Source organism: Heptranchias perlo, chromosome 28, assembly GCF_035084215.1.
Source record: "Heptranchias perlo isolate sHepPer1 chromosome 28, sHepPer1.hap1, whole genome shotgun sequence".
Classification (NCBI taxonomy): Eukaryota; Metazoa; Chordata; class Chondrichthyes; order Hexanchiformes; family Hexanchidae; genus Heptranchias; species Heptranchias perlo.
In genome coordinates, this window is record NC_090352.1 from 35990644 (window position 1) to 36015982 (window position 25339).

The 25339-nt window shown below is 41.6% G+C and overlaps 1 protein-coding gene across 4 annotated transcripts in view; it reads left to right on the forward strand.

Annotated features, from left to right (window-relative positions):
* vmp1 (vacuole membrane protein 1) overlaps window positions 1-25339 on the forward strand; it is a 150159-nt gene that overhangs the window by 7615 nt on the left and 117205 nt on the right. For 3 of the 4 annotated variants that reach the window (XM_068008484.1, XM_068008481.1, XM_068008482.1), the window contains exon 2: window positions 23870-23979. In XM_068008484.1, the coding sequence (XP_067864585.1) occupies window positions 23898-23979 (82 nt within the window). In that variant the 5' untranslated portion in view covers window positions 23870-23897. Of the gene's footprint in view, window positions 1-3939; window positions 4025-23869; window positions 23980-25339 lie in introns of those variants that run through there. The other variant, XM_068008483.1, reaches the window with a different exon arrangement.

The window sequence follows — 25339 nt, forward strand, 5'->3', positions numbered from 1 at the left end:
ATGCCACCTCTAGCGCGATCCCACTACCAAACACCTCTCTTCCCCCTTTCAGCGTTCCAAAGGGACCGCTCCCTCTGTGACACCCTAGTCCACTCTTCCATCTCTCCCAACACCCGCTCGCCTCCCCATGTCACCTTCCTGCGCAAGTGCAGGAGATGCATCATCACCTGCCTTCCCACCATCCAGGGCCCCAAAAACTCCTCCCAGGTGAAACAGCGGTTTACTTGTACTTTCAATTCGCTGCACACAATACGGTCTCCTCTACGTTGGGGGGACCAAACGCAGACTGGGTGATTGCTTTGCTGAACACCTTTGCTCTGTCCGCACGTGTGACCCTGGTTTTAGGTGGGGAATCTATAGGTGTGTAAGCTGCTTCTGCTAAGCTATCGGACAGAAAAGGGAGTTACCGATATCCGTGTGATTTGAGTGGATGCGTTGATGGTCTAAATTACTAAGAATTGTTGTGATGAAGCATTACTCTGACGTTTTGTGCTCATGTTGGCCGATTTATGGGAATTATAGGATCCTCAGAGATTTGGATAGATACTCTGCTTGCACTGGTCTCTGGGATCCAACTGGGCTCTGAGTTGTATTCATCCTAGTTTTAACCACTAGGATGCTGCAGTGGACCAGAAAAACCTGAGCAAAGGAAACTAGCACTAGTTTCTCAAAAGCAAAATACTGCTGATGCTGGAATTCTGAAATAAAAACAGAAAATGCTGGAGAAGCTCAGCAAGTCGGGCAGCATCTGTGGAGAAAGAAACAGAGTTAACGTTTCGGGTCGAAGACCTTGCGTCAGAACTGAAAGATGTTAAAAGGGTTAAAGTTTTAAAGCCAGGGAAAGTGGGGAGGGGGGGGGGTGGAAGCAAAGAACAAAAGGGAAGGTCTGTGACAGGGTAGAGGGCATGAGTGATTAAATGACAAAAGTGACCAAGGTGCAAGGCAAGGAAGGTGGTCATGGGACAGGTTAAGAAACAAAAGATTGATCAGGAGTAGCTGTAAATGACAGCAGCAGAACCATTACTAGCACTAACTAACTGAAAAAACGGGAGCAGTGGTTATTATCTGAAATTATTGAAATCAGTGTTGAGTCTGGAAGGTTATGAAGTACCTAAACGAAAGATGACGTGCTGTTCCTTGAGCTTCGTTGGAACAGTGTAAGAAGCCGAGGTCGGAGTGGGAAGGGGAATTAAAATGGCAAGCGACTGGCAGGTCAGGGTCATGCTTGCGGACAGAGTGGAGGTGCTTAGCAAAGTGATCACCCAGTCTCCCCAATGTAGAGGAGACCGCATTGTGTGCAGCGAATAGAGTATATTAAATTGAAAGAAGTTTAATTTAAACCGCTGTTTCACCTGGAAGGAGTGTTTGGAGCCCTGGATGGTGGAAAGGGAGGTGGTGAAGGGGCAGGTGTTGCATCTCCTGTGCTCGCACAGGAAGGTGCCATGGGGAGGAGAGTGGCTGTCGGGGGTGATGGAAGAGTGGACTATGGTGTCGCGGAGGGAGCGGTCTCTTCAGAAATCTGAGAGGGGAGGGGAAGATGTGTTTGGCGGTGGGATCGTGCTGGATGTGGCATAGTTCGTGGCCTGATTCTCATTCTGGATTGCATGCCTCATACTTTGCACGTGATGTACATTAAGCTGTGTGGTGCATTCTGGAGTAATCTACACATACACAGCAGCACGTCTTTCAAATTTTCATGGATCAGTATAACTGCTTAAATTGAAGACTAGGTAGAAGATGAAATGCCCCCGATCCTGATATTGAAAGTTAATATGATAAAACAATATGAAAACAACGTGAGAGGTGTAGATAGAAGTGTATTGACCTGCTCATACTTTGTGATTTCTCAAACTCTCATTAATTGCACCATCCCAATTTGTTGCGCACTGCGGTGATCATAATGATTGAAAAAATTGGCTATAGCTTATTTTCCTGCATTTTTTTTGCATTCAGTAATAGAGAAAAAGTTCTGACTCCATGTAATCATTGATGGGATAGTGCTACTGGAAAATTGCAAAAGATTATGACAGTAGTTGTGGGGATTTCCCTCACTTGTGGAGCATTTCTAGGCTAATATGGATATATATTAATACTTTCTGTTGCTAAATCTGGTAAATTGGTTAAGGCCTTCCCCAGTTCATACAGGCATTCGCCCCCCTTCACACCTTTGTTCTCCCCCCGCCCCCACCAAAAGGTGTCACTAGAAGACTCCCCTCCTCTTCCCTCCCCACCTCATTCATGCCAATGTTATCTTCCTCTCTCACTTCTGCCACTTTTGAGTCCAGAGTTCACATGTGCACACTTAGATAGCAGTCAGGAAACTAGCTGACTTTTTTTGCTCCCCCTCCCCCGCCAATCTTCATGCTTCGGTGTGCTGAGGCCAATTGAAACATAGTCACTGCTACAGTCGTAGAGATAAAATGATCTCAGTCCAGATTAGGAATTAAAATCTGGTATCTTTCGGTATGGTTTGGTACAAAACCACTTGCTGCATTTACTTCTTCAGCCATTGAGGCATAGCTGTTTACTGATTTATATGCTGAAAATGTGAAATTTTTTTGAGTATTAACCAGCTGGGTGTTACTGGCTTTAATGTTTACAACAAAGTTTTTGGTCCAAGTTCCAGTTCAGTAAATGGATCAGCTTGAAACTGCTGCATACTTGATGCTGATTCAAAGATTCTAATACAAATAACTTGCTACATTCCTGAGGTACAGTTATGATGCAGCATGTTGGTGAATTAACATTCAGTGCAATGGAATAGTGTGGTGACAGTTCACACACAAGTTCCTGACCTTCAAAGGTGTTGGCAGGAGGTGCAAATTTTAGACAAGTTGCTTCGTATGGGAGGGAAGCATTTTTTTGACACCCCATTTTTATTGAAAATGTCATGCAATGTTCCTACAGCACACCTAGTGCCAGAATAAAATAATGGCCATGATGGCAAGGTCACTGATGGTGCCTTGCCTCTCAAGGTAGATAATGAAACCACCTTCTGTGGTGGTGGTCCTGCCTCTGGGTGTGGTGGGTACCTCATTTGTATTGTGGTTCTATAATATGAATAGGGTATTAAGGTCAACCTGGGCTGTTTTGTTATGCCCCAATAAATAGTTATTCGGAGTGGAATGCTCAAAGGCCTTGAAATGGTGTTTTTTTTTGGGGGGTGGGGTAGAGAGTGAAGAGACTTGTAAACACAGGTTTTTAAAAATAATATAAATTCTCAGCTTTTTTGTAGTTGCACTGCACTTTAAAATTTGAGTCAGTGTCTAGACTGACATCTCCAACAAGCCATTCATCAAAGTTGATCCTTTGATCCTTCTGCACGTACTAACATGAGTTTTCTATTCAGTTACGTGGTAAGTGAAGTGAGATGGAGAGGATATGTTACCTTACATTAGTGTTAAAGGAGAAATCTATGACCTTCATAATTAAAAACATTTGCAGTATGTTTTGTACTCAAGTTTTGTGTATGTGAGTGTGTTGTCGCCAAAGAAAATCAGTTGAAGTTGCTGTGTAATGTCTAGTTAATCACTGATACACCAGTGGAAAATACTTAGTCTCATTAGGATTTCAGTTAAGTGTCATAGTCTGGTTGTGAATTTTTTGTCTACTTGAGCTGTCAACCACCCAATAGTACAATTCTAGATTTTGTCTTTCCAAACTTTGTTATGTCTGCAGAAAGCATTTTGAGTTGTATAGCAGTAGAGTGAAGGGCTGATGTTTACATATATGTCACTGGCAGTGATGGTGTGCTAATTTAAGGTGATAATTACATGGTTTACATATTCGATTTAAGTATATATGCTAATAAGGTTAGTGACAGTTCTACATTCAAGGTATAGTATTCCGTTTAACATGAAACATAATATAAAAGTAACATTGAAAATAGAATAAAATTTATTTTTCTCCCCTCCCAAGAAACTAGATGTTCATCAGTACAAGACTGGCTGCGAAGGAACTAGGTGAAATGTCGGGGTCTATAGTGTAGCAAAAGACCGTGGTTGAAAAGAGAAGGAAAGATCAGGTAAATCATGAGTTAGTAATTCTGTGATGTCAAGCTTTATTTTAAATTCCTGAAGATTGTCAGTAGAAGTTGGGGAGATCCACAGTTTTGAGGCCCTGGGAAAGAATTGGATAGAGTAGGAGACAGTACAAGAAGTCTTCATTTCAACACAGTTGAGAATGCAGAGAAGAGGACAAGTGCAATTTGCAACAGCATCTCTCTCCCAGTGTGTTATGTAGTTTCAGAAGCTTTAACAATAACAATTGAATGTTAGTTAAATGGGTAGATCAGAGTGAATAACAGTGTCTCTTAGTCATGCAGTAGGATGTTTAGCTCCCATTTGATATAAATAGTGTATTGAAGAGGTGCTTGTTTTCTGTTTATGCAGTATGTAGGAATTCATTTTTATTCTTAAAATTTTTATGGACGACAGTAATGTTCTGTAGAATGTCACTCAAATTGTAGCTGCATTGTAGACTGTACAGTGCAACTCATGGTATAGATGGAATTTCACTGCATAATTGTGCTTTAAAAACATTTCTATTAGAGTAAACTTGAGGATTATCTGTACAACAATATAGTATACAGCAGTCAACACTACTTCAGAAGGGAAAGATTCTGCATGACCAACCACCTTGATTTCTTTGAGGATGTGACAACCCAAGTTGACCGGGGCAGAACTTGGGTATGGATAAAAAATTGTCTGAAGGGTTTTTAAAAAAACACACCAGGCACTGGTTAGAGCAGTAATGTCAAGGTGGGGATAGTACTTAGTGGGGTGCCCAGAGCTCAATGTTGGGACCATTACTGCTTTCAACTTGTAACAATGATTCTAACATTCAATGCAAATTGGTTAAATTTGCAAATGATGCTAATCTAGGAGGACAGTGGAATTCAAGGAGGCAGCCCAGAGTCTGCAGAATGAGCTGAACAAAATCAGTGGGACAAACATTAGCAGATGGAAATTAATGCAGACAAGTGTAAAGTGTTAGAAGGAAAAATGGGCAACATACATACTTCATGGATGATGATGAAATAGCTAAAGGTGAAGTTGCAAGGAGTCATAAGAATAGGTCATTCAGCTCCTCGAACCTGTACCACCACTCCATTTACCCAGTTTCTTCTCCATATCCCTCAATATCCTTACCTACAACAACAGCAGCAACTTGCATTTATATAGCGTCTTTAACGTCCAACAGCGCTTCACAGGAGCGATTATCAAAGTTTGACAGAGCCACATAAGGAGATATTAGGACAGGTGACCAAAAGCTTGAAGAGTTAGGTTTTAGGGAGTGCCTTAAAGGAGGTGAGAGAAACGGAGAAGTTTAGGAGGGAATTCCAGAGCTTCAGGGCCTAGGCAGCTGAAGACACGGCCGGCAATGGTGAAGTGATTAAAATCAGGGATGCGCAAGAAGCAAGAATTGGTGGAGGGCAGAGATCTTGGTGGGGGGGGGGGGGTTGTAGAGCTGGAGGAGTTAAAGATAGGGAGGGGTGAGGCCATGGAGGGATTTAAAAACAAGTTTGAGAATTTTAAAATCGAGGCGTTTCCGGTCTGGGAGCCAGTGAACGTCAGCAAGCAAAAATCTATCGATCCCAGTCTTGAAAATTTCAATTGACCCAGCATCCACTGCTTTTGGGGGAGTGAGCTCCAGATTTCCACTACTCTTTGTGTGACAAAATGCTTCCTGATTTCACTCCTAAATGGCCTAGCTCTAATTTTAACATTATGTCCTCTTGTTCTGGATTCCCCCAACAGAGGAAATAGTTTCTCTGTATTTAGAATCATAGAAAGGTTACAGCACAGAAGGAGGCCTTTCGGCCCATCGAGTCCGCGCCAGCTCTATGCATGAGCAATCCAGCTAGTCTCATCCCCCGCCCTTTCCCCATAGCCCCGCAAATCTTTTCCTTTCAAGTACTTATCCAGTTCCCTTTTGAAGGCCATGATTGAATCTACCTCCACTACCCCCTCGGGGAGTGCATTCCAGATCCTAACCACTCACTGTGTTTTAAAAAAAAAGTTTTTCTTCATGTCAACTTTGATTCTTTTGCCAATCACCTTAAATCTATGTTCTCTGGTCCTTGACCCTTCCGCCAATGGGAACAGTTTCTCTCTATCTACTCTGTCCAGACCCTTCATGATTTTGAATGCCTCAATCAAGTCTCCCCGCAACTGTCTCTGTTCCAAGGAGAACAACCCCAGCTTCTCTAGTCTATCCATGTAACTAAAGTCCCTCATCCCTGGAATCATTCTAGTAAATCTTTTCTGCACCCTTTCTAAGGCCTTCACATCTTTCCTGAAGTGTGGTAACCAGAACTGGACACAATACTCCAGTTGTGGCTGAACCAGTGTTTTATAAAGGTTCATCGTGACTTCCATACTTTTGTACTCTATGCCTCTATTTATAAAGCCCAGGATCCCGTATGCTTTATAACCACTTTCTCAACCTACCCTGCCACCTTCAACGATTTGTGCACATATACCCCCAGATCTCTCTGTTCCTGTACCCCTTTGAGTTGTGCCCTCTAGTTTATATTGCCTCTCCTCGTTCTTCCTACCGAAATGTATCACTTCTCATTTACACTGTCAAATTCCTATATCGCCTTGATTGGATCACTCTGCAACCGCCTACACTCAAGGGAATAAAAGCCAAGTGTTTGCAACCTGTCCTCATACTTTAACCCTTTAAACACTGTTATCATTCTGGTGAATCTACGCTGTACCCATTCCAAGGCCAATATATCTTTCCTGAGATTCGGTGGCCAAACTGATTGATTTTAAAAAAAAAATTCGTTCATGGGATGTGGGCGTCGCTGGCAAGGCCAGCATTTATTGCCCTTGAGAAGGTTGTGGTGAGCTGCCTTTTTGAACATCTGAGTGGCTTGCTAGGCCATTTCAGAGGGCGATTAAAAATCAGCCACATTGTTGTGGGTCTGGAGTCACACATAGGCCAGACCAGGTAAGGACGGCAGGTTTCCTTCCCTGAAGGACATTAGTGAAACAGATGGGTTTTTACGACAGTCTGGTAGTTTCATGGCCACCATTACTGATACTAGTTTTTTTTAAATTCCAGATTTTATTTAATTGAATTTAAATTCCCCAGCTACCGTGGCGGGCTTATTCGTCCAGGCCTCTGGATTACTAGTCCAGTAACATAACCACTATGCAGTACTCCAGATGGCATCTGACCAAGACTCTGTACAACTGAAGCATCCCTTCCTCAATTTTGAATTCCAACCCCCTTGAGAAAAGGGCCAACATTCCATTAGTCATTTTGGACCTGTGCACTAGCTTTTAGTGATTTGTAAATGCGGGCACCTAAATCCCTTTGCTCCTCCACAGCTCCTTGTTTCTCACCATTAATAAAATATTCCGATTTGTCTTCCTGTGAATTAAAGTGGATGATCTCGCACTCCCCCACATTGAACACCATCTGCCATAGTTTTACGCACTAACTTAATTTGTCTGTGGCCCTTTGGAACTTCCTGCTCCCATCCACACAGCTTTCTGTGCCTCCTAACTTAGTGTCTTCTGCAAACTTGGATGTATAAATTTCTATTCCTTCATCCAAGTCATTAATATATTTGGTGAAAAGTCTTGGGAGACTTGATGCTAAGCCAATGCAGAGCATTAGTGTTGTCAGTCGGTCCCTTAAGCAATCCATTTGCCTGCTTTTTTACGCTATGATTAGTGCCACCGCAAATATTTTGCACTGCGCCACCACCAGTGACACGAGACGTAGCCAACAATTGGCCATTGTTTGGGATTTGTGCAAAACAATTGCGATGTATCCACTATCCTGTGAATGGATTTTTAAAAGTAGCAACATGTTTTAAATCCATTATTGTATTTCAGTGAGATTTGAAGTCATGCTGGACTGAACTGTCTGGCACTCTCACCAGTCCTGCTCACTTCTTTGTACAGCCATTGCTTCTTAATAATGAGTGATCATTTTTAACTGAATTGTTCTTGCCAGCATCACCATTCTACTGTCGCTCTCTGGCAACTGTAATTTAAACTTGTTACCCAGTTTTAGCGTAAAATTGTGTTCACATGAAAGCGTCTGCTATAAGCAATGGGACTGTATCTGCGCAATGCAGGCAGAATGCTGGGTGAGTGGTATCCAATTAGACCTCCCACTTGTGTTGCCTGTACACTAGTGGACATAAACATGTCCTAAAATCACTTTTGTCCAAGTCTTTTTCGTTTAAGAGTGGCTAAGGAGTTCTGAGCCCGAACACTGGCCAATGAATTTGCTATGTCGGCCATTGAGGGAGCTGTTACTTTGGTTTTTAATGGATGAATAACACTTGTATATGTTACCAAACTCTGAAATTGTGTTGTGGTCTAAAAAGGGATTGCATTTGTGATACTGTTTGGCTTCTGTGCATCTTGAGCACCAATAGAAAAGTGCGTGTTTGCTGCTGTTTGATCTCTGATCTAATGATTACGTTGCAGTATTACTATGGACTCTGGATCTGATATTTGCCAACAGGTCAAATTACTTTAACTGTGCTGTGGGCCAGCACATATCTATGTATAGTTTTAATGGATTGGTAAATGCACTATTTAGAAATTGCATTATAATTATGCAATAGGAAGATTTTCCTCTGTGCTTTTCTTGGACAAATTACCCGGTGGCAAACTTTAATAAAACAGTACCAGGATTCCAGAAAATTGTGCACCGTTTAAGTGGTGCTATCTCATTTTTTGTACTTCACAATTTGAAAACATATTGTAATGGGCGTAGGATAAACCTGGGTTAACTGAGGACATAACAAATGTCCTTCCAGCATCACACTGCACTGTAACCTCATTAGCCTTTGTAACTTGAAAAAATGTGTATGTGTTGTACCTTGCATTTGTTACAATCCAATTCTTGTTTTTTTGGCAGTTTTTAAGGAAGAAAAGCTTTTGCAAGCAAAACTTTTCTTCTCTCCTCACCAACCTTTTTCTCCAACCCTCTGAAGACATTGATTACTTGCTGGTGTTCAGTTCCACACAGGTGCTCTGCCTAACTGGCCATTATTCACGGGTGAGGCTATGTATTTAATTGTGGCGGGTCATTACAGGCAAGATCAATCCAGTCTCCACCTCGTGCTGCTTCCATGAAGGCTTGCTGGTTAGTGCCAAGTAATGGGATCAATGGCTGATTTTTTTTTAGTCCCACCCCTCCCAAGTCTGAGGTGATACAGCCAATTGTTGTGCCTCTATCATTGCCACAGCTGAATCAGTTAACTGCACAGCTCAGGGATCCAACTTGGGACCTTCCAGGCCTGTGTAGTTCAGGAACTCACTGGATAGAGTGTGTTTTTTCTAAGCTGTGTCCTGTTACTAAATAATGAATAGCTGCATTAGCACTGTCTAATAAATTGTTGCGCAATAGTGTTAGCTTAAATTGGTTGCTAATTGCTGTATTTGGTATATAAGGACATAGGAATTGCTGGACCAAAAAAAGACCAAGGTCCATCCAGTGCCTTCTAGTCTCATGATGCAACGATAATGGAGTTGTTGACTAAACATGGCAATCATTCTCTATCCATTAGTCTACAACAGACCCAGACATGAGGCAAGGAAAATCCCAGTGGTGGAAAGTTTAGGTAACCAGTGGTCCAGTCACATGTTCCTCCCAAGCATGCTACACTTACCATATGTCATGCCTCAAATTACACAGCCTTTTTTATTATGCATTTATGGGGTGTGGGCGTCGCTGCCAAGGACAGCATTTATCGTCCATCCTTAATTGCTCTTGAGAAGGTGGTTGTTAGCCGCCGCTGCCTTGAACTGCTGCAATCCGTGTGGTGAAGGTACTCCCACAGTGCTGTTGGGTAGGGAGTTCCAGGATTTTGACCCAGCGACGATGAAGGAATGGTGATATATTTCCAAGTCGGGATGGTGTGTGACTTGGAGGGGAACATGCAGGTGGTGATGTTCCCATGCTCCTGCTGCCCCTGTCCTTCTAGGTGGTAGAGATCGCAGGCTTGGGAGGTTCTGTCGAAGAAGCCGTGGTGAGTTGCTGCAGTGCATCTTATATATGGTACACACTGCAGCAACGGTGCGCTGGTGGAGGAGGGAGTGAATGTTTAAGGTGGTGGAAGGGGTGCCAATCAAGTAGGATGCTTTGTCCTGGATGGTGTTGAGCTGCAATCATCCAGGCAAGCGGAGAGTATTCCATCACATTCCTGACTTGTGCCTTGTAGATGATGGAAAGACTTTGGGGCGTCAGGAGGTGAGTCACTCGCTACAGAATACCCAGTCTCTGATCTGCTCTTGTAGCCACAGTATTTATGTGGCTGGTCCAGTTAAGTTTCTGGTCAATGGTGACCCCACCCCACCCCCCCCCCCCCGCCCCAGGATGTTAATGGTGGGGGATTTGGTGATGGTAATGCTGTTGAATGTCATGGGAGGTGGTTAGTTCCTCTCTTGTTGGAGATGGTCATTGCCTGGCACTCGTGGCAAGTAACATTCGGGCCAGACATCAGCCCAAGCCTGGATGTTGTCCAGGTCTTGCTGCATGCGAGCACGGACTGCTTTGTTATCTGAGGTGTTACGAATGGAACTGAACACTGTGCAATCATTGGCGAACATCCCCACTTCTGACCTTATGATGGAGGAAAGGTCATTGATGAAGTAGCTGAAGATGGTCGGACCTAGGTCACTGCCCTGAGGAACTCCTGCAGTGATGTCATGGGGCTGAGATGATTGGCCTCCAACAACCACTACCATCTTCCTTTGTGCTATGTATCCAAAAATATTATTTTCTGAAAAAAATTCTAATTTGCATTTGAATGAATCAATACTATCTGCTTCCACCATCTCCCTAGAGAGCCTGTTCCATGGAATGACCACTCATTCACTGAAATATTGTTTGTGCAAATTTAGTTTTGAATTTACCCCCTTTCAAGTACTGGCTCTGTCCTCTGGTTCTGCTGTTCTGGACAAGATGAAATAGCTTGTCATGGTCGACATTTATCAAGTCCCTTTTTAGATTCCTAAAAACAGCAATAATATCACCTCTTAACCTTCTCTTTTCCAGTGAGAACTTGCTCGATTTACATAATCGCTCCTCATAATCCAAATCCCTCCATCCCCCTCAATCATTCTGGCTGCTCTCTTCTGTATCCTTTTAATAGCTGCAATATCCTTTTTGTAATCATAGTATCATGGGTACAGCTCAGGAGGAGGCTGTTCGGCCCACCTTGCTTGTGTCGGCTCTTTGAAAGAGATTTCCAATTAGTCCCATTCCCCTATTCTTTCCCCATAGCCCTGTACATTTTTTCCCTTCAAGTATTTATCCAATTTCTTTTTGAAAGTTACTGTTGAATCTGCTTCCACTACCCTTTTAGGTAGTGCATTCCAGATCATTACAGATCACTGCGTTTTTTAAAAAAAATGTTTCCTCATGTTGCCTCTGGCTCTTTCATCAATCACCACAAATCTGTGTCCTCTGGTTACCGCCCTTTCTGCCACTGGAAACAGTTTCTCCTTATTTACTCTGTGAAACCTGTTCATGTTTTTGAATACCTGTATCAAATCTCCCCTTGACCGTCTCTGTTCTAAGAACAACCCCAGCTTCTCCAGTGTCTCCACATAACTGAAGTCTCTCATCCGTGGTACTATTCTAGTAAATCTCTTCTGCACCCTCTCTAACACCTTGACATCCTTCTTAAAGTTTGGTGCCCAGAATTGAATGCAATACTCCAGCTGAGGCCTAACCAATGTTTGCTAAACGTTTAGCATAATTTCCTTGCTTTTGTACTTTATGCCTCTATTAATAAAGACCAGGATCCTATATGCTTTTTTAGCAGCATTCTCAACTTGTCTTGCCACCTTCAAAGATTTGTGTATGTGCACCCCCAGGTGTCTCTGTCCCTGTACCCCCTTTAAAATTGTATCATTTAGTTTATATTGCACCTCCTCATTCTTCCTACCAAAATGTATCACTTCACACTTTGTGTTAAATATCATCTATCATGTATCTGCCCATTTCACCAGCCTGTCTATGTCCTCCTGAAGTCTGTTACTATCCTCCACATTGTTTACTACGTTTCCAAATTTCATGTCTTCTACAAGCTTTGAAATTATACCCCCTTTACCCAAGTCCAGGTCATTGAATATATATCAAAAAGAGCAGTAATCCTGATACTGACCCTTGGGAAACGCCACTGCATACTTCCCTCCATTCTGAAAAACAACTCTGCTTTCTGTTCCTTAGCAAATTTTGTATCCACGCTGCCACTGTCCCTTTTAATCCCATGGGCTTTAATTTTGCTAACCAGTCTCTTTTGTGGTACTTTATCAAATGCCTTTTTGAAAGTCCATAAACACATCAACCACACTACCCTCATCAACCCTCTCCGTTCATCAAAAAATTCAATTAAGTTAGTCAAACACGATTTTCCTTTAATAAATCTGTGCTGACTTTCATTTAGTAGTCCATACTTTTCCACGAGCCAATTAATTTTGTCCCGGGTTATTGTGTCTCAAAGTTTCCCCACCACCGACGTTATGCTGATGGGCCTGTAATTACTGGGTTTAGCCCTCCCTTTTTTGAAGGGGTGTAACATTGGCAGTCCTCCGGCACCATCCCCATATCTAAAGAGGATTGGAAGATTGTGGACAGAGCCTCCACAATTTCCACCCTTACTTCCCTCCGTAACCTAGGATACATCCTATCTGGACCGGGTGACTCTTCTACTTTGAGTACTGCCAATCTTTTAAGTACCTCCTTTATCTATTTTTAATCCTATCCAATATCACTACAACCTCTTCCTTTACTGCTACAATGGCAGCATCCTCTTCTCTAGTGAGGACTGATGCGAAGTATTCATTTAATACCTCAGACATGCCCTCTGCCAAGAAGATTTTTTTTGTCCCTAATCAGTCCCACCGTTCCTTTGACTACCCTATTAGTATTTATATGTTTTATAGAAGACTTTTGGGTTCCCTTTTATGTTAGTCACTAATCTATACTCCTTCTCTCTCTTTGCCCCTTTTACTGTCTTTTTTGATCATCTCTGTGCTTTCTGTATTCAGCCTGATTCTCTCTTATGAACCATACATTTGTCATAAGCCTCTTTTTTCAGTTTCATTTTAATCTCTATATCTTTAGTGATCAGGGAGCTCTAGCTTGGATCAGGTTGCCCTTTCTTTCCCCCTCGTCTGAATGTGTCAACTAGAACCGTACACGGTATTCTAAGTGCGGTTGTACCAATGATTTATAAAGTGGCAGGATTACCTCATTGTTTCTGCTCAATATTAACCTTTTAATAAATCTCAACATCTGGTTTGTTTTACTAATTGCCACCAAGCATTGTTACGATAGCTTTAACTTACTGTCAATCAGAACCCCTGAGCTCTTTCGTCATGCATATTATTTTTTATCCATTTAGGTAATCGTCCCTTCCTGGAATTTTTGTCCCCATATATGCAGCATTTTGCATTTCTCTACATTGAATATATATGATTGCTATATTTTTTTCCAAACGTATGGCTGTGTAAAAATAATCTTGTAAAGTGAACTGACGCTTCTCTGATTTCACTAATGGTTTTAACAGGGCTGTATTGGATAAGATGCAGATCGGTTGCAATGCTATAAAACTGAGACTGCATAGCTGTTACAAACTAAGTTTTCAAGTATCCCTTGCATTGTATTATTGTGCAATAGCCAACATTATGATCTACATTAGCAAAGCTGCTACAAGCTAACTTTTAAAAGTATCCCTTACATTGTACCGTAGGAAATGCAACAGTATAAGCTACTTTGAAAAATCTTGAGTTTTGATTCCTAAATAGACAGAGTAGTACTTTCTCCCATCAGGAACACATTTTAAACATAGTTCTAGTATTGTTTGTTGGAAGGATTATATTTAATGGAACAATTAGATTAGACAGGTGAATGGGTCTCTTTTTGTTCCATATTTTCTTTGGTATAATTTTGATGTATAATGAAAGTTATACATTTATAAAATGTTGCAGCCCCTAAGTCTAAATGACTAAAATGGGCCAGTGCAGAATATGCGGAGGTCAGGGGACAAATAGCAGAATGGATAGTAAGCTGGCTACAAAACAGAGAACAGAGAGTAGGGATTAAAGGTAGTTACTCAGACTGGCAAAAGGTGGGAAGTGGTGTTCCACAAGGATCGGTGCTGTGACCACTGATGTTCACCCTTTACATAAACGATTTGGACTCTGGAATCGGAAGTACAATTTCAAAATTTGCGGATGACACCAAATTGGGGGGTATAGTTAATACTGAGGAGGACTGCGACAAAATACAGGATGACATTAATACACTTGCAGAATGAGTGTGTAATTGGCAAATTAATTTCAATATCGATAAGTGAGAGGTGGTACATTTTGGTAGGAAGAACAAGGAGGCCACATACTCCTTGGATAATAAGAGTCTAAATGGGATAGAGGAACAAAGGAATCATGGGGTACAGATGCACAAATCTCTCAAAGTAGCGATGCAGGTTAATAAGGCCATTTAAAAAAAAATCATTTCTCGAGGGATAGAATTGAAAAGCAGGGAAGTAATGTTAAACTTGTGTAGAACCTTGGTTAGACCATACTTGGAGTACTGTGAACAGTTCTGGTCTCCGTATTATAAAAAGGATATAGAGGCACTGGAGAAGGTACAAAAATGATTTACTCGGATGATACCAGAACTGAGAGGATATACCTATCAGGAAAAATTGAACAGGCTGGGGCTGTGTTCTCCATAAAAGAGAAGACTGAGGGGTGACCTGATAGAGGTCTTTAAGACTATGAAAGAGTTTGATAGGGTAGATGTAGAGATGTTTTCACTTACAGGGGAGACCAGAACTAGGGGTCATAAGTATAAGATAGTCACTGATAAATCCAATAGGGAATTCAGGACAAACTTCTTTACCCAGAAAGTGGTTAGAATGGAAGTTAGTGGTAGTGGAACTCGCTACCACAAGGAGTAGTTGAAGCGACTAGCATAGATGCATTTAAGGGGAAGCAAAATAACGCATGAGGAAGAAAGCAATCGAAGGATATGTTGATGAAGGGTGGGAGGAGGCTTGTTTGGAGCATAAACACAGGTATGGACCTGTGGGGCCGAATGACCTGTTTCTACACTGTACATTCTATGCAATTCTTTCTATGGCTTTAATGACCTTTCTGTGATGAAGTGCCTAAAATCACACACAGTAATCTAACCATGGCCTAGCAAGTTTTTCATATTCATCACCTGTGTGGTTTGTCTTTTCTTGTCTAAGTTTGAATTCATGTCTCCTTGCACTTGAGCTTTTGTTAATATTGAACACTGCACAGCAATCTATTTTATTCTCTATCTTAATGAGATCCATTAACAAGGTAGGGATGGAATCCGGTCATCCCAAAATCATGCCATTTTTCCAATCTAAACATTCCTAGTACCCGTAGTGTTTCTGTAGAGTTGATTGTATGCCAAGTAAAATTCTGTACTGTCCATGCAATTTACTTAATGCCAATCCCAAGAGATTGCTCCACACAACTGCCAGCATGATGATTCTATTTCCCACACCCTAGGTATGATTTTGTATGAATTGGGTTGAAACCACTCCAGATTCTTTACATAGGATCTTAACAGCTTGAGGAAAAAAGGAAACAGGACTTTAATTTCTTCTAGCATCTGGGCTGGATTCCAGCTGATTGAAGTGAATGGGCTGAGACACTGGGGCCCCATTTTATGAAATCTTTCTAAATTAACTTGCAAAAAATGATTGAACCAGTGAAAATTAACAAAATGCTCCTTTGAGATTCAAAGTTGTTAGCCTATTGTACACGTGGGTGGGGGTCAGGACAGGGCAGAACTTTCAAGATCTGGTAATAAAGGAGAAAGAAGCTGAATTTATATAGCGCCTTTCATGGCCTCATGATGTCCGAAGTGCTTCACAACTAATGAAGCACTTTTGAAGTGTAATTACAGTTCTAATGTAGGAAAACAAATGAAGGAATAAATGCACTTTGCCAGTTGAGTGGAAAAATTTCAACCATATTTTAGATCAGTATAGGTGAATATACCTCTGATTCTCAATCTAAATGAAAAATGACTAGATCATGGTTTTTCAAAGGTTTATAAATATTATACATCACAGCTTGTACCCCACTTTAAGATGACACAGAAGTGTGTAGTAGGCGAAAGTGTGGGTGTAGTACCAGCATGCCCATATGCATTTCATTTGCTTTACATAATTTTGTAATTGTGGCTAGAGATGGGAACAGACTCTATTCCTACCTTGTTAATGGATCAAAAGACAGCACTACCTCTAACAAAAATAGAAAATGCTACTCCTGAAGAGAAGAGATAAGTTGAAGCTTTGGATGCAGACTCTTAACATGTGAAAGATTTAAACGGGGTTGTTGCTATTTTGGAAAAGGGCAAAGTTGTCTGTCATTTTTTGTCCCCACGGGGTAGAAGTCGCTCGGAGCGGCGAACCAACACTCCTCACCGCTCAATAGATTTATACTAACCCACAAACTTACTGTGGTCTTTTTGTCGGCCACTTCCTCTGACAGGAAGCGTAGAATAGCCCAGCGTTAGTTCAGACCAAACTAGGACCCTGGAAGAAGCAAGAGGAGTGATCTCTCCCCTCGACCAATCAGATCGCAGCATTTTTGACAGCTGTATTAACTCTCCAAGCTTGCAGCATTAAACCAGGAAGTGAAAGGTACAATATTTTAAATTTATATAAGAACAGTTATAGACAGTGGGGGAGAAAGAGAGTAAGAAATAATTGAATTAAATAAGAGACAGAAGGGAAAAGTAGAAGAAAATTTTAACTTAATTAAAAAAAATTTTTTAATGACTAAAAGCTATTTAAGCAGTAATGTGACTTCACATTTTTAAAAGTTAATTTTTCGTTGTTTGACAGCCATTAAGACTGCCGAACCACGAGGAGCAAGTTCCAGATTCACTGCGCATGTGCGAACGCTTGAACTTACTCCTCCATTTCGCCAATAACGGAGAGCTGTTGAGCTCTCCGTTATTTCAGGAGTGATTTCTGCCCCATTGTTTTTGGAGTGTAAATGACTTAGTGTGTTTATTAAACTAGATGTAACGGCTTTCCCAGGAATTTTGTAAGGAGGCTGCTCCTTTAATTTGGAAAATATCTACAGGTAGCATTTTTGGCACATTCAGTTCTTCGGGTTCTGGATCTCTGTTTGCTATGATTCCTGTGGCTGACAGAGGAAATAGAATTACTCACATTTATTTCATGTAGCCTTTTTAAAAAGGGACTAATTTCAAGGCTGTAGTAATCTAGAGGAACAGGTGGCAGTTTTGCTCTTGTGCTTTGTGATCCCCCTCAATGTTGAGACAAAAGGTGTGGATTGTTGGACTTCCATCTGTGCGGCATAAGTTCAGATCTCAGCCATGACTGATGTTTGAGCTTATCTTCTGTTAAAAGGAGAGAGGGGGAAAGAAGTAAAGTCATGTAGTCTAATGCATTGTTCTAAAGAGTGTAGGTTTTTCACTGTTCAGAACCAAGTACTTCACCGTCTCAACATGGAAACCCCTTTTAAGGAGCTGTTGCACCCTGCAGGAGTGCACCTCTCTTGACCAAAGCAGCCACCCAGTCTCCCACTCCAGAAACCTGGAGATCATTGTGGAGGCATTTCCACAGATTAGGAATGTCAAAAAATCTAGACTAATTTTGCCTTTGCCAGAAAGGCACATGAGAACAACCTGGGGTGAGTTGCTCTTGATTGCCCTCCCTCTAGAAAAAATGCTTAACCTCCTGATTCCCCTTTGCTCCCACCTCAATGGTAGTGCTTTAAAATCAGGGTCTTGCAGTATAGACAATTTGCTTGCATCTTTCCACTCCATAACATCATCCTAATGTACTATCTCTGTCTTCAACTTTTTTTTAGCATGCCAAGAGCACATTTTGGAATACTGAATGCAGAGGATAGTGTATCCTTTGTGCAGGCTGTCTGATTTTCTATCCATAGTGGTTGGAAAATTGGATTGGATGCGCTATCCTCAAGTAGCACTTTCTTTTCTATGTTGCAGCCACTTAATTCACAAAGACAAATATTAGTATGTGCGCTGTGCAAGAGTTTAAAATGTATAAATCTCCCAGTGCTGTGCAGCATTAAAAATACAGATTAACTGGTCATTCCATCAATACTACTTGTCAGATGTTGGTAGGGAATGGCTGCTGTTTCCCTGCTTAAGCCACTGCACTTATTATGAGAAGTGTTTTGAGATATTTTGATGACTTAGTATGGTATATAAATGCATGTATTTTTTCAATTACATTATGATTGGTTGGTTGTCTGGACTAATAAATGCAACCCTATGGGGGGAGGCAGGGGAGCAATAAATTGAAACAGAAGGATGTGTTGCAGTTTGTTTTCAACAAATTAATTGTGGTGGGTTGGTGGTGAGTTGTAGCATTACAATATTGAATGGAAGTTACTGATTGTACCTGTTCTCAACCCTCTGTTGGATGAACAAAATGTAGAGTGCATAGGTCTGCCTTTTTGTTTTCACTTAGTCATTCTTGGTTTGCTGCCAGTCCACATTGATGTTGATTTGCATTTTGATTTTTAATTGCACTGTCTACAGCTGCTCGATCCCATTGATATGCTGATTATATTTTGCTTAAGTGGCCATATATGGAGGAAGGGTGAGGAACATTCAGATCAACAAAATTGCAGCACTCAAATGCTGTACTAAATAATATGAAATGTGATTTGCCTGTGAACCATCAGGCACTTTTTACACTGGTGCTACTGGTATCTACATCGCTAAATCTGGCTCCCTTTTCCCAGCAGCCCACACATAGACCAATGAAGAATTGGGTTTATGAGACTGCTACTGGGATAAGAGAGCCGGTTTTAATAGTGTAAATGCCAGGAGCCTGGCTCCTGGGATCTGACCTAAAATAACACTAACATAAAAGTATCTATAAATTGTCCTTGTACAGCTGAATAATTACATAGAATCTACAGCACAGAAAGACAGGCCATTAGACACAACTGGTCTATGCTGGCGTTTATACTCCAAGAGCTTCTTCCCACTCGAATTTACCTCTTCCTTTCCCGCCCCGGTAATCTCTCTTCCTTTCTCCCTCATATGTGCATCAAGTCTCCCCTTAAATGTGTCCGTTAATAACTGCTTCAGCCACTCCATGTGGCAGACTTCCAAATTCTCATCACTCTGTAAAGAAATTTCTGCTAAATTTTTTATTTGATCAGTTAGTGGCTATTGTATATTTATGCCCCCTTGTACTGGAGAAAGACAAACATTTTGAGCAATGGAGGGCCCCACAAAACATTAATCTAGCTATTGACTGATCTGCTGTGCGCACTCAATATTGTTCATGAAACACACTCACCCAAGCTTGATGTGCACAGTTACAGTAAATGAGGCTGTTTTTATTTTGTTCAGTGTGGATATTCTCCCTGAATTAAATACTGTTCCAAGTAGTTTAAACTAAGGTGATATCGTGTTCTGTTTGCCTCCGTGTAAAGGAAAATGACGTGCCCAGTGTGTACATTGAAAGAGAAGAACATATATCAGGGTGCTTGAGTTGTGCCTTCACAGTTTGAAACAAGAGAATAGTTTGAAATTCACTTCTACCTGTGTTTCTACTGTTTGCAGAAATTACTCCTTGCTGTGTTTCCCATTGAAGTTGTCATTTAGTAGTGAAAATTGTTCCATTTGGAAAGGATTGCAGGCAGGCTGTCCTGCAGTTGACTTGACAGCGCATGTTCTCGGTATCTTATTTGACCCAAAGCTGAACTTCAAACCTGCTACCCATTATTAAGAAAGCCAGTTTCTTCCTCCTGCAACATGACCAGCCTCCTTCCTTATTTCACCCCCACCACTGCTGAAAGTCATTCATGTCTTTGTCGACTCCACGCTTGAATTCCCTAAGATCTTATCACTGGTCTCCTGAGTTCCATCTTATGTAAACTCCAGCTTGTCAAAGTCCATTGTTTACATTCTGTCCGGTACTATCTCCCAAGGTCCCCCTTCACACCAACCTCTATTGGTTCCCTGATCCCTGACACGTGGAATTCAAATTCCTTGTCCTCATTGACCAGTCCCTGTCCAGCTCACCCCTTCCTACCTCCCTCCAACCCTGTATGCCAGAGTGCCATCTATTCTTCTGATTCTGCTCTCCTTTGAATCCCTTATCCCTCTGCTCTACCTTTTTAGTGGCAGAGTCTTGAACCATTTTGACCCCACATTTTGGAACACTCTCCCCAAACTCTCCACCCCTTTGCTATTTCGCTGCTCTTTCTAAGCCTCAAAACCTGTTTTTGCCAAGTGTTTGGCCACCTCCCCTAACCCTTCTCCTCTGAAGAATCTTGGGACATTTTTATATATTTAAAAGTCTATTGCTCTTTGAATTGAGAGCTGTGTTGTACTTGCATCATTCAGAGTTGCAGGAATATCATGCACTGCGTTTTGTATAGAATTTGGCAACAGATTAGCCGGAGGCTCAAATACAAGCAAATGCAAGCAGTTGATGAAAAATAATGGCTAAAATACAATAAGTCTCTTGTTAGTAAAATATCTCCACATCTTAAGTATATTTCTAAAAATTAAAGCTTTTCAACAGATCAGCTTCCAAAAACATACTCACTGACTTCTGGTTAATAATTTTTAAACTGTGCTAACTGCTGAGAGTTAATAACAAATCTATGCCTGAATCTTAGAACCCAAGTTACATTCTGAAGCTGAGAATCTGTGGGTGAATTGCTTTTTGCATCTTCATAGTAATCTCCAAATTAAGACTGTTCAGCAGGAAGCGTCCAACTTTTTTGTTGCAACCTTTTTTTCCATATTTTACCAGTACTGCTATTGTCATTGCTTCTCTGATCTTATAAGAGATCAGAGAAGCACTGAAAATACATTATCCAAAACACTCTTTGCCTTCCTTACATTCTTACTGTGTTGAATTCAAGACTGCTCACCAAAGGTCATCGACCTGAATCTGTTTCTCTCTCCACACTTGCTGCCTGACCTGAGTATTTCCAGCATTTTCTGTTTTTATTTCAAGGCTGATCACACTCTCTCCTACTCTCTCATTTCCCAGGACATTAAAACCCTTACCTTTCTCGGTCTTCCTTTTATTGCACAATGAACTGGCTTTTAAAATTCAAACTTCATGACACCTTATCATTACTAGGTGATTTTTCCTCATCTTTCCAACCATTGGTGAAATTGGGAGGAACTGAGGGGGTTACTGTGGCTAAAGCTACATTTAAATGCCATGCTTAGGACTTGCTTAGTGGCACAGGAGCTTATCCACTGAGCAGCTGGGTCATGTAGAGCAGGGAGGCTTGGATTTGACTCATGGTCTGTGCCGAGTTAATTGTACGACAGGCTTTGCCCCCCTCAACTAGGTTTATTAACAAAAAAAATTAGGGCCCCATATAGGCCCTTACACTCAGCATTTTTAAAATCATAAATGGGACAGTAATCTGTCGAAGATTAAATGACCTCAAATTAGTTGTGCTTCAATTTTCAGCAAGAAAATGGTATTTTAAGAAGCTGTTGGTGGAATCCATCTGCTATGTCAAACTCTGAAAAATGCTTTTGGCTCGTGCAAACTCAGACAGCTTGTGATCAGTTCTAAAATATTGACAAATGATGGGAACCAGATCTGCTCCACAGGAGTCTCTTGGTTGAGCTTGTGAAGCACGTTGGTTTCACAGTAATGCAGACCGCAACTTTTCCTTTTTTATCGGCGTGTTTATTGACACCACAGCCAATGAGTTGGACGGGAGGAGGACTTATGGCAGGACTTGGAGCAAACAAATGTGTTTTAGAGCAAAGAAAATGTATTTACTTAGCAAACAGCAAAGCAAACAGTCTATCAAAAAGAGACTCTACGAACTGCAGCGAACAGAACTCATGCATGACTGAAACTGCAGCAACTTCTACTGATTAAAGCACTTTGATTTCTCCAGCAAAATGCAGTGAGTGGAGGATAGTTACATAATACAAATTGTGCGTAAATGAATCCGTCACTTACAGCATTGCGGTCTCCAGGCGTGATTGAAAGGGGAATTACCCAATCATCTCCATTCTGGCCAGGACTAGTTGTGTCACTATATGCAGCCCTTTTTTATAGCAACTTGGTGTTCTGTGGCACATTGAAATTAGACTGAATTGTTCGCTGTCATTTATTGACTCATTTATATAGAGCGCATCTACGCAGCTTGACAAGATCTCAAAATAATGGATGAGGAAAACAATTCGTCCCATCTTGATTGATCTATCAAGAGAGACCCTAGCATCACCTCTTCGTAGCATCCAGTTATTTCTTCAACGATTCCAGGGTTTCATTACTCTTTGCCTCCATTACTCTATCTAGAAGTTTATTCCATGTGTTGATCACTTTTTGTGTGAAGAATTTCCTGACTGCTGTCCTAAAAGAACCCCTCTCTAGTTTGAAGTTGTGTTCCCTTATTCTACATCCGAAGTTTAATTTAATATTATGTTAACTTTTTCTATAACATTACCAATCTAGTGTAACTCTAAATCAATTTTCAGGTATCTCCTTTCCAGGTTGAAAACCCTATATCAAGGGATATAGATCCCTTGAATTATCTATATTTCCTCTGGTGGGGTTAGAGTTAGGCTGTTCAGGGATGGTGTCAGGAAGCACTTCTTCACACAAAGGGTAGTGGCTATCTGGAATACTCTCCCTCAAAAAGCTGTTGAGGCAAGGTCAATTGAAAAATTCAAAACTGAGATATTTTTGTTAGGTAAGGGTATTAAGGGATATGGAGCAAAGGTGGGTAAATGGATTTAAGGTACAGATCAGCCATGATCTAATTGAATGGCAGAACAGGCTCAAAGGTCTGAATGGCCTACTCCTGGCCCCAGGACTTGTAAAGAAATTGAAGTCCCCGTTAATGAAATACCCTTGATTAATGTGCAATTTTAAACTGCAACCCCAAAGCCTTTCCACCATCTACAAGGCACAAGTCGGGAGTGTGATGGAATACTCTCCACTTGCCTGGATGAGTGCAGCTCCAACAGCACTCAAGAAACTCGACACCATCCAGGGCAAAGCAGCCCGCTTGATTGGCATCCCATCTACCACCCTAAACATTCACTCCCTTCACCACCGGCGCACTGTGGCTGCAGTGTGTACCAGCCACAGGATGCACTGCAGCAACTCGGCAAGGCTTCTTTGACAGCACCTCCCAAACCCACGACCTCGACCACTTAGATAGACAAGGGCAGCAGGCACATGGGGACAACACCACCTGCACGTTCCCCTCCAAGTCACACACCATCCTGACTTGGAGAAATATCGCCGTTCCTTCATCGTCGCTGGGTCAAAATTCTGGAATTCCCTTCCTAACAGCACTGTGGGAGAACCTTCACCACATGGACTGCAGTGGTTCAAGAAGGCAGCTCACCACCACCTTCCCAAGGGCAATTAGGGATGGGCAATAAAATGCTGGCCTCGCCAGCGACGCCCACATCCCATGAATGAATTTTAAAAAAAAGTTGGGCAGATGTACACTGGGAGAATAGAAGGATCTTTGTTGTTGATCTAACCTGTCCTACACTCTATGCTGTAACTGGTGCCTGAAAATGGAAGGTGTTGAATTCCCCAGCACTAACATTCCTTGCCTGGATGATGAGCACAAAAAATTCACACAAAATAGTCCATTGGAAAAAGGGCCTCCAAAATCTCTGACCTTTCCCAATAGCCAGTATAGTGGCTATTCCAGGGGCTCTGCTTGCTCCCAAAAAACTCCCTTCAATCTTTTGTTGCAACAGGTTTGCGTTTAATTGTGTCATGGTGGTAAAATCTGGTTTCTGGCAAAGATGCTGTTTATTGCACTGTTCTGAATTTTGTTCTCATTTGTTCTGACAGAATCGTGGGGGAATATTGAATTTATGAAATGGCAGGAAATGAAAGAGAGTATGAATCGCAGCATCATCGCCCAAGAGTGCTTAAAGAACAGCAGAATGGTAACTTCACAGGTGAGGCATTGTCTCTGGAGGTTGCAGTTACAACAATTCATTTTTTAAAAAAAAATCTGTAATTTTCACTGCAGAAATCAAGCAGGTGCAAACAATTTACCTCAACTTTATTAAAACTTTTGCCCTTGTGTTTGATCTGAACTGGTGATCACAACAGTGCAATGGGAATGAATTCTCATCAGAGATTAACCTGGGGTACCTAAGTGATCATGTTTGTTTCATTGCTTGCCACATTCTGGGTTTGCCAGCTCCCATACATTCATTCTCAATCTTCTTCCAACCTGACATCCACACATGCACTTCTATAGTATAGTGATGATGTGGAGATGCCGGTGATGGACTGAGGTTGACAATTGTAAACAATTTTACAACACCAAGTTATAGTCCAACAATTTTATTTGAAATTCACAAGCTTTCGGAGGCTTCCTCCTTCCTCAGGTGCATGTTGTGGAAATGAAATCCTCGAACCCTTCGCATTTATAAATCACAGAACAATACCTGGTGATTACAGATAGTCTTTCCAACTGCCCGTTGCCAAGGCAATCACAGTGCAGACAGAGAGGTGTTACCTAAAAGGCCACCGAATATACAAACCACCAAAAAAAAACAGAGAGAGAGAGGCAGAAACATAGAAAAGACAGCAAATGACCCGTTATATTAAAAACAGATAACATTTGTTCGCTGGTGGGGTTACGTGTAGCGTGACATGAACCCAAGATCCCGGTTGAGGCCGTCCTCATGGGTGCGGAACTTGGCTATCAATTTCTGCTCGACGATTTTGCGTTGTCGTGTGTCTCGAAGGCCGCCTTGGAGTACGCTTACCCGAAGGTCGGTGGCTGAATGTCCTTGACTGCTGAAGTGTTCCCCGACTGGGAGGGAACCCTCCTGTCTGGTGATTGTTGCGCGGTGTCCGTTCATCCGTTGTCGCAGCGTCTGCATGGTCACTTCTATAGTATAGTGATCAGGAGTATGAACAGTCACATTTTTTTGTGTCTCCCTTGTCCCCTTCAGTCTAAAAGCCTAAATTGGTGATCCCACTGAGACTTCATATTGTGTGTTTGGGCAGAGGCAGGAGAAACGAGGTCAATTGATTAGAGCTAACTCGGCATAGAGTTTGGTTTTCAAAACCAATTTCTTTTTATTTTCTTTTTTAACCTTCCCCTATCCAAAACATCTAGAATATCAAGTATTGATGGCACCATCTGATAGTTCAGGATTTTGGTGCTGCTCCCTCATGCCAACCCCAAACAATGGCCATGGTTGAGACTCTGCTGTATAAGAAATCTCAAATGTAAATCTTTTTTCTACACTTCCTGCATTACCCTTTGACCAAACTTTCAGTTGTAAATTCCAAATCCTT